The following is a 10,435-nucleotide window of genomic DNA, read 5'->3' as shown; positions in this document are numbered from 1 at the left end:
CTGTGCATCACCACCTAAACGCATGCCCCAAAAAAAGTGTGTAATTAAAAACCTGAATTGTTGTCTCAAAATGATTTATGAGCGTGAAGAAGGCAACATACTTTTCTGGTGCATGTGGCTTAGAGCTTCACCGCTGCCCATGTGGTCTCTGTGTATCTGCATTCTTCACTGCTCATCCCACAGCTCCTTACAAAAAGATTTATGCTTTAATTTGACAGCCAGGCTTCACTACCAGTGGGGGGAGTGGGGGTGGGGCAGGGAATAGAGAAAGCAAGAAGAAGGGTTGTCACACAAGAATGAATGCATACAAGATGCAGGAATTTTTAAAACCCTACTTTGCTTTCAATTTTGAGTAAATTAATAGTGGTGTCTTGTCAAACCCACAAATAAAGGCTACGGTTGACATGGTAAAAGAACATGAAGGGTTTAGAAACAAAAGCCCTGTTGACTTCGATGGGTCAAAACATCTTACAATCAAAGATGGATTTTAGCTGCTTAAACACGGGTATCTAGTTTGGAGGCTCTAGCTCACAATCCCTGATCCCGAACAGCACAGCTCCTGTGGCGTTTGTGCCATATTTGCCAGGCCCACTCTAGGGTTTCTCAGACGATACCAGCTGCCTACGTCCAGGCCATTAAGTTCTCCCTACTTCATTTTTCCAGAGCTGCTGTTCTCGATCGGTAAGAACTGTGAACGAGCAGAGTCTCTAAAAACCAAGCCAGCCATCAACTTGTGTGGACAGACATTCAGTGATTAATTTCTACAGCATTATCTGAAAACTGCGGACAGTGATGGTTACAAGCAGAACAATATAAAAAGGCACTTATTTGCGATAATGACTTGTACAGAGGAGAGGGAGAGGACACCAGAAAATCATAGCATACAATAAATTGTTCTCCCCTTTTCACAGCTGATTGTCTGCTTCCATCTGCAAGTTAGATTTAAACTGGAATAGCTTGTGAGTACTAATTCATTCAGCGATGATGTTTGATACGACAAAGAAACTTATTTTATCTAATGTTTGATATGACAGAGAAACTTATTTGGTATAAGGGTACAGTAATCCCAGCATCTCTCCTCAGCCTTTGGAATAAGAAAACACACTGGGCTCAGAGAGTCACTGTGCAGGGATTTATAGATCCACTTGTGAAAGTCTGGGGTTTTTCCTCCAGTAATGATGGCAAATTCAAATTTTTTTTTTTTTTTTCTAGAGCAAATCTGAATCTAATTGTTACTCTCAAAATAAATTTTTAAGGTTGAAGTGTGGATATGGACCTCTAGGAAGCTGTACCAGTACTTCTTTCTAATCCCACACTGCCCAGAGTAGAAATAAAACTCTAGAGTTTAAAGGTTTTTTCCATTTAAAACAATAATGTCCTGGGACTTGCTGATCTGCATGAATTTCCTCGTATGATTTCAGCACCCAAGCTCTAGATCAGTCTCCTGGCATACCACCTGTAGTCAACTGAGCGGTGTGAGTCATACAAGCACTGTTTCTGTCAGGCTTGTTATGAGTAAAGTACTTCATTTCATTAAAGTCCACTTGGAGATGAGTGAAAACATATGGAGACTGCAAAGGAAAAAAGACTTTATTGTGAACATAGCTTAGGGATGTACGAGACGTATTTCAGAATATACTGTTATAGATGAAATGAGAAAAACCCAGTCTGCGACGGATGAGCTAAATGACCAGTGCTTGACACCGATGAGGAATATGCACACGGCTGTTCTAACTGCACAGTTCTGGTACCAATCACAACATGTATCATAAAGCAGTCATGATCAGAGGCAATTTTAAACAACATTTATAAAAAAATGCAAATGTTGGACCTACTCCTGCATCGCTGCACATCCAAAGCTTCAGTGAAACCTGCAGTTGTGTGGAGGGAACAACGAGAGCAAACTGACACCCCACCTCAGGCAGCAGAAGGTAGAGGTGGAGGTAACATCAAAAAACAAAACCACTGGTACAAAGGTAAAAAGGCAAAATATTATCCCAAGGAAGATGATTATTTCACGAGACATCTTAATTGCAGCATCCTGGCTCCATTAAAGCCAATGAGAGTCTCCCATTGAGATCAGTGGAGCCTGAATTTTATTCTGAAATTTAAAACATTCTTGCATTAGTGTAAACATCAGCAGAAACAACATGTCAGCATCTGTAGAAGTATCCAAGTGATGTTTAGAAAAAAATAAAAAACGGACAGTGCTAACCCAAAATGCCAGTACATATCCAAGAGGCAGATAATTAGAAGAGGTGGGTTTTTTTAAATATACATTTTAAAGTATTTAAAAGCATCACTTTTTAATATTTGTGTATCACTGCAAGGGAGAAAAATTCCATGAGAAAAATCAGAATTATTTGCAATGATAAAGGAAGGGCACAGTGTTTGCTCAGATTTATTCAAAACCAGTATTCTTCCACGCCGGAGTGATGACATACACCTGCACATTCAAGCGTATTTCAAAGCAGTGCTAAGGAGTGGCTGTACTTCATCCTTAGGAAATATACTCCTCCTGTGCATGTGTCTCAGCATAATTCCTCATGAGCCATTTACACCCGTTCATATTTTCCTTAAAAAAGTAACAGAAAGGAAAATTTCTTGAAGACGTATTTTTTTGTCTTTAAACGACCCGATGAGACTTGACATCATGGCAACTTACAATCATGCATTCGGAGATCCAGAGTCAATACAACCTTTCCATTTACTCTCAGAGTTGTGCCTGTCTTCAAACAGTTCCTTCCAAATTTTCATGCGGATATCAGAACTGGATAACAGCTCCTTTATCTGATTCAGCCTGGATAACAGGGCCTGCGTTTCTCTGTGCAAAGCTTCCTTTACTAAGTCTGCTTCATGGCTCTTTCCTAGAGGAAGAGAACAACATAACACATTTTATAACAACTAATGTCGTTTACAGTCATTAACCTGTGGAGACGGTATGTGGTTTGGACAGTATCAATTGCTCTGCCATTTGCCCATACTGATTTTTTATAAAAAAGGGTACCTTGATCCAAAAAAAAAAAAAAAAAAAAATTATATCAACAAATGCTACCAAAAAGTAAAGAACAGCGTCACGTTTAGGAGAGACTCCTGCCATGTTACATACTGTGTAATAGTATCTGTGATGATATCTGCAGCGGTAATTTTTAGCCTGGGGCCGACTGCTGTTGACTAGGAAACAGCACGTGCTCTCACAGGGAGTAAGCATTGCCAAACCCCAGGGTGGCGGCCATCGCTTCCACTTATGGCAAGGCCTCTTCCACGGCCATTCATGACAATCCAGAAGGCAAACGCAAAGGGTTCAGTTTCTCTTCAAGAGCAGGGAAGGGACTCTTGGTATCAAGAGCCAGTGAAGACTGGAGCCGCCCGCTTCACCATTCTTGCCTTTTTTCCACCGTCCATCCCTCCCAGCGTTCAAGAGACTTTCAGCACTGCAAGCACCTTACTGAACTGGCAGAGAGTGTTCTTCGATTCAGAACACCCTTTTGATAAGAGGCTCACAAAGCAGAGTGCCTGTCACCCAGCGCCACTTAGCACATTTCAGCGGGGAGCTGGGACATGTTTTTGTGGTTATTCCTGGCGGGATGTTTGCTCCTGGGCTTTTTGCGCAGTGCTCACTTGCTGTTCTCGTCGTCGCTCTCACGCTTGTGGCCACTTGCCGCTTCTTCAGCTTTCAGGGGGCTGCCGTCAGCCTGCCTGGCTTTGGTTTGCGTTTCTTCTAAGTACTGCTGCACTGCCTTCAGCACTGCGTTCTCCACCAGCCGTCTGCTGAGGCTCACCAGCTCTGCGTCGTCTGGCTCTGCCGCCTGTTTTTCACCTGTGCGGCACAACAGACAAGAGAAGGAATTCATTGCCACGGAAAGACAGCAGCCCTAACTCTATCAGCAGCCTCTGGCCGAGCTGGATTTTAAGTTATGAGCGGCCTCTTCCTGATTGTAAAAAGGAATTTTCCCCTCCTCAAGCTCCGACTCAGAAGTATTTCGTGAAGATGTGGACAGTGTATCAGTTCAAAAATGTTTCGCTGCTCATCTTTACTGTAACACCCCCGTGAAAGCCACTGGCTCACACTAAAAGCGCCCACTCGGCTCCGAAAAGTAAGCGTCCAAACGTCGTTTCTTCTGGCCAACAGTCACCTCTGCCACCCGGGCAAAGATGAGGAACACGGCACACGATGAACTCTTTAGTACCATTCTTAAGCTTAGCTGCCCCTGTTCTGCGACTTTGCTTAATAAATCTAAAATCTTCTACTTATTTATTCACTGCTCATAATTCAAGAGTTTCTCATGGGAAAAATGACTAAAACACCCTAAGCGCAGGATAGTTTTCTTTCTAAACAAAGCGTTAAACTTGGTAAACCATGTAGTCCCTCCCTGTCTCTCTTCCCCCTAACTTAAAGCTCTGGCATTGAGGGAATGCAGGTTCCAGCAGTCCATCCTTAGATACCCGCTGATACAAGTGGGAAGCTGGCACTTCCCTGCCTTGTTATGAGTTCACGTGAATAAACATAAACAACGAAATAACCGTATGCACAGTGAGGCTTCTCACACATCACTGAATGTATTCTGAAACTGTACTTTTCCCCAAACCATTTTCCTAATAAACTCTATAGCCTACCTACGGCATCCTCCCTTTATGAAGAATGCAATCCTGGACAAGCAGATTTTACGGTCCTATTTCCACTGGTCACGTAATTTGCCACTTTGCCACTTCTTGCGCTGGGTAAATAACTGTTTCCCTCTAATCTGTACTTAAAGGTCATACTTCTGATATCCTCGTCTGCTGTTGGTGTTCCGCAACCAGTAATAAGAGGCTGCTTAGTCACACACATCTGGCGAAAGAGATACTATTGTATGCTCTCAGCACAAAGCTTTGTACTGTTCAATTATCTAAATTTGGTCTTTTACATATATGTAAATTTATTCAACTTTGTCATCACATATAGATTGGAATTATAAAAGACTTTTATTAGTCTTCCTAGTGGATAGCACAACCCTGGAGTGATTTCACTGATAAAACATGATTCATGTGGGGATTTGAGGTGGAGAGGGAGAGGGCAACAAACCTCTTCATTTTCAGAGACAGCACCTTTATTAGCCCGCTCCAGAACAGCGACACAGACATAAAACTCTTCCAGTTCTGGGCCTTCACAGCACTGTTACTGTGGGGAAGGAAGGACTCCAGCTGAAGAGTCATCAGACTAGACCTCAGTAAAGCATTTCATTACATTTTGGAAAAAGTTAGGAAAAATACTCTAAAAAATATTTTAAAAAGCAGCTATGGGAACAGACTTGGATAAAACAAAATTTAAAAAATAAGAGAAAACATTAAGAAGACGTTTAGCATTTCCAAGAAGAAACAGATTAATATGCAAGTCCGAGGGAGGCACAGGCACTATTCCCAAAACCACTTGAACAGCTACATACGCCAAGTTCTGTCCCACTGGTTACCATGCTCCTTTGCCATCTGTAAATCCTGGGTTTAAGTCTACCCTTTAACTTACTTTGAGGAGGGACTTAATTCAGGCTCTTGTCTATCTGGAGACCCAAGATATAGATCATGGAATCAGAGAATGGTTTGGGTTGGAAGTGACCTTAAAGCCCATCTAGTTCCACCCCCCCTGCCATGGGCAGGGACACCTTCCACTAGACCAGGTTGCTCAAAGCCTCATCCAGCCTGGCCTTGAACACTGCCAGGGATGGGGCATCCACAGCTTCTCTGGGCAACCTGTTCCAGTGCCTCACCACCCTCTCCGGGAAGAACTTCTTCCTGATATCCAATCTAAACCTCCCCACTTTCAATTTAACCCCGTTACCCCTTGTCCTGTCACTACAGGCCCTTGTAAAAAGTCCCTCCCAGCTTCCTTGTAGCCCCTTCAGGTACTGGAAGGCTGCAATAAGGTCGCCCCGGAGCCTTCTCTTCTCCAGGCTGAACAAGCCCAACTCTCTCAGCCTGTCCCCATAGCAGAGGTGCTCCAGCCCTCTGAGCATCTTGGTGGCCCTCATATCAGCTGCACCTCCTCCCAGGTTTTGTGAACTGATCCCACAGGCCCCTTTGAACGTAGCCCTTTGAGTCAAGACTTCCTTTGCTTTTATTAAGGATATTTGACAAAATGTTTTAGTTGTCCCAGCCTATTTATTTGCTAGGGAAAAAAACAAGAATGCTGTGGTTTCCAGTTGGAAAATTTCTTTTTTCAGAACTGCTAGTGAACCACAGAAATTGTTACCCACGCAACTCAAATGACCTGTCCTTGCAACTCTGAACAAAATCAATGGGAAATATGGTTCTCAGCTACTCTGACACTTGACGTTATAGTCATATTCTGCATCTGAGGTACTAATCAGTCACAGAGACCTCCAGATACCACGAAACAGTATTGACTGTATTTACTCAGAATGTACTTTTACTTGTAGTACATTAGGTTATTATTCTTGCACCAGATAAAAGGACAGAGTTCTTATCTCATAAATATTTTCTGCAAAACAGTTCACATTTACATATGTGTAATATCCATGTATCATCTACTGCATTTAAAACTTCAAAGTAAGTAGATAGCTCACTGTGTAAGTAATTACCCAAGCATGAAAAAAGTCAGACTATTTAAAACGAGCCTTTAAAAAGGTTTTATACAGTTTATATAGCTACAGAAGAATGTTTTAGGGTTTTTTTGTTGTTGTCAATATTGTGAGACATTCAGGGCTCACCAACAGTCTGGAGCTGAACCTATAGCACCTCCAAGTGAGCTCTGCGCTCCCACTGGGAAGACATAGATGGGATCTGACCGACACATGAATGTACCAAGAGCACCCTTGGATTTAGCCACCTGGCCTCCTTGGTGGACTGGCGTATGGGGCTACACGATATACTCAGGCTCCCTAAATAGCAGCTGTGTGCGTGTCTGTGCAATGCTGAGGCTCATTGCCGAGGCAGGAGTACACTGTTGCATCATTCCTATTCATGACTGCTGACAAAGAGAAATAGGGCACGGAATAATGAGTATTGATCACCCATATTTACTCCAATATTTAACACACATATATATGTCCTGTTTATATCTCTCTCTGTGCACAGTTTAGTCAGCACAGAGTTTGTTTCCTGCACGGGAAGGAGTATGAGGCTGTGTTTTGGATCTGCCCTGAGAAGAGTTCTGATGCTGGCTCCCCCACAACACTCTCCAGGCCACACCTGCTGCTTGCCCACTTCTCAGACGTATACAGTTCCTCTGCAGCAGGCTACTGCCTTTTTGTACAGACTATCTGATGTTACGGTAACTATCAGAATATCAGTAAAAAGTAATTGAAGATATGAATGTTTTAGATTTAAAAGGGAGGTTTAAAAATTCAGAAATGCTTTGTTTGTAAGGTGTATCCTGATAAGGGAACAGAACCACCACGGGCACTGTATTCACATCGGCGCTGTGCTTCTCGGTACAGACTGCGCCTCTACTTTACTTCTGTGCCTCTGAATAAAAAAATTCCATTGCCTCTTCCAGCATATGGATCAGAATAAAAATAACAAAACCTTTCATTTTGTTTATCCCAGAATTCTCTTCTATAATTTTCAAAAGATGAAAACAAATCCATTCTCTGTGAATGTATTTCAGTGTATCCATGCTAAGCAGTGCTTTTTATTACAGATACTGAAGCACACCCATCGTTGTGAAATGAGCACCATTTTTTACAAAAAGGAACTACCAACTGCACAGAATTATTCAAAAGGGGCTTTATGATCCTACAGCGTGCGGCTAGTAGTTATGGACATCAACCAGATCCAAGTTTGGATTCAAGGTCACTGCTGTATCTCCCTACTGGACTAGGTATACCCTCCCCGTCTACACCCCCTTATACACTTCACACTACCGTGATCTGGATTTTGAAATACTCTGCTGGAACAGGTCAGATTTCGTGGTGCTGGTACAGCATGTCCATGGTCCTGACACAGCCTGTTCTAGAGTCCATGCGGGCATCTCAGACTGGGAGATAGGCAGGTCAGTTACTTGGATCTCTCTCCTGTTTATACTACTAGTCATTTTTTTCCTGAGATATTTAATTGAAGAACCAACAGCGGATCCCTTCTACATGAAAAGCATGTTTTACCGCCTTTTACCAGCTACAGTCCAAGACAATGCTCTGCAATCCTTGCCTCATGGCCTCAACACACTGGGTTTTGGTTTTCCTTCCAGCAACTTTTCATCACAACGAAACAATGCCAACATGGGGCAAATTATAAAGGAGACCGTTGGTATCTGAATAGGTGACTGACACCAGCTGGCAGCAGAGGTTACAGTCCATACCCTGGGGAGGGCTGCGGTAACAGATATGCCTCTGTCTACCCTTTGGTTCATCCTTTTTCTAATACTGTTTTTACAAAATCTAGAAACAAACAAACAAAAAACCACGAGGAACTTGGGCAATCTTTCAAAACCTAAACGTTAAGAAATCCCTTCTGAATGCTGGAAAACTTAATTTTTCTACTTACGACGTGCCTCTTGCTGACACCAAGAGGGTGAGCCAAGGAGCTGTTGCATACATGCAAAGCTTTCACCATAAGACTGCCCTTCTGTGGTGGCTCCAACTCCTAATAACCCCTCACTATAAGATAATTGATTAATACCAACTCTGTACAGGGACAAAAGTTTTGCTAGCGTGCAGTACAGTGGGACCAAAGGAAGGAGACCATTACCCGAGCTACTGATGAACTAAGAAACCTTCAGCAGACGACTATCGATTATTTCTGCATATGGTGGGGTTGGAGAAAACAAAGGAAAGCCAATAAAACAAACAGCAGGCAGATTTTGGCAGGTTGCAATGTCAGTGGCTAAGGCTTTGTCATGGTTCGCTATCTCGGTGTCATCAGGAAAAGACCTAAGAATGAAGACATCATTTATACTCGCAACACCTGGGCACACGTACACTACTGCAAGGCTGCCATGCCCGTTTTTACTACACTAAACCTTTGCATCTACAGAATCTGATTCAAAATTAAATCTCACTGACTTCCATGGGAATTGGATGAGGTTCCCACACCTGCATACAGAAGTGCAATGTCCTGTGCATCAGACAATAATGCATAGGACATTGCAAACATTTCCTTTATGGAGGACTTCCAGATAAATTTGGTAGGCCATATGTATTAACAGATCTATAGCATTAGAGAAATACCATCACCCCCTGCCCTGCAAAGACGGTGACTCCGCAGTCCGTAATAAATTGAACAACAAGCTACAACACCAGTCACCAGACTGTAGGCTTCCCACCCTTCCAGCAGACTGTAATGAGCCAGCACATTCAACTCCATGGTTTTGAAGCAATGAACACAAACACGAGCATGTGCCCATACCTAATCACCACAATGAGCATAGGCAGGAAAGTCACAACTCTGAACATTTCCTCGTTAATTAGGGAGGACTTCCATGAAATGTCTTGAGTGGTCACTTAAGGAATTGGCACAAATAAGGCACAGAGAGGAAGGGTGAAATTATAAATCCTTTATAACATGACAGTGATAATGTTTGTGCTGCTGGATGTTCCTATCTGATGTTACGCTGCATGTAGGGTTTAGCTCTCCTCTTGGAAATCTAACAAACTCCTTCAGTTTCACATGTGTTGCTCTGTAAATACAGCACTGTAACAAGGCAGTACCAATCTGTCCTTTGTGCTAAATACATGGGTTTATAGTTTGCTGGAAAGGGGTTTTTTAACTTGATTTGGCTCACCATGGAGTAAACCCAGCAAAAATAGGAATTTCTAGTGAAGAAGAAATAGGAAATTAAGGGTGTTGCAGCTATTTAGGGAAAATCGTGCTCTTGCTCAGGAATACCTGCATCTCCCTTTAAGCTGGAGGCTTGGCAAACATGCCAACATTTGTGTTTTGTTTCAGAAAAAAACTTTTGAAGCTCAGTGATCCACCTGTAAGTGGAGAAACAGGATGTGCTCTTGCCCTGCTCTTTAAACCTACTCTTCCTTCTACGAGCCCAAGGCACAAAAGTGGTTTTACACAATAAGCACAGGAACACCCATCGTGCACACTGACAATGGGAGAACCAAAACATCCAGGCAGCTTGTGATAGCAAATATCCCAGCAGAACTTGACCATCCACCGCGATGCCTGGTGCTAGCAGCTCGAGGGAAACGGCGAGCAGGAGACGTCTGGGCCAGCAGCGCTAGTGGGGAGAGAGGAGAGTCCTTCTGCTTCCAGGACACAGCCCAGGGAGAGTCTCCCCCCATTTTCAGAGCCCAAGAGAGAGACCAGGCTTCCCAGATTTGCAGGGAAAAGCTGAATTCTGAACCAGGTCAGACCCATTGGTCCCTCATCTCCAATGGCCCCCCAGAAATGCTACTGTGAATGTAACGCACTGTGGGAGGCAGTGAAGGTTGCTCCCCCATCAATTCTGGTTGCCGGTGACCACAGACAGAGCTGGATGGTCTTGAAGGCA

At 43.2% G+C, this 10,435-nt stretch overlaps 1 protein-coding gene across 1 annotated transcript; it reads right to left on the bottom strand.

The window, feature by feature from the left end:
- Positions 1–3,617: 3,617 nt before the first annotated feature.
- LOC104505194 (A-kinase anchor protein 7 isoform alpha-like) lies at positions 3,618–4,193 on the bottom strand. The gene is made up of 2 exons (XM_010146653.1): positions 4,085–4,193; positions 3,618–3,820 (listed from the first exon to the last, which is right to left on the bottom strand). Exons 1-2 carry the CDS (start codon positions 4,191–4,193, stop codon positions 3,618–3,620), a joined length of 312 nt encoding a protein of 103 aa, XP_010144955.1.
- Between the last annotated feature and the right edge of the window lie 6,242 nt (positions 4,194–10,435).

The sequence above is a fragment of the Eurypyga helias genome, unplaced genomic scaffold (genome assembly GCF_000690775.1).
Source record: "Eurypyga helias isolate BGI_N326 unplaced genomic scaffold, ASM69077v1 scaffold4452, whole genome shotgun sequence".
Taxonomy (NCBI): domain Eukaryota; kingdom Metazoa; phylum Chordata; class Aves; order Eurypygiformes; family Eurypygidae; genus Eurypyga; species Eurypyga helias.
This window is presented reverse-complemented; position numbering and strand designations above follow the sequence as displayed.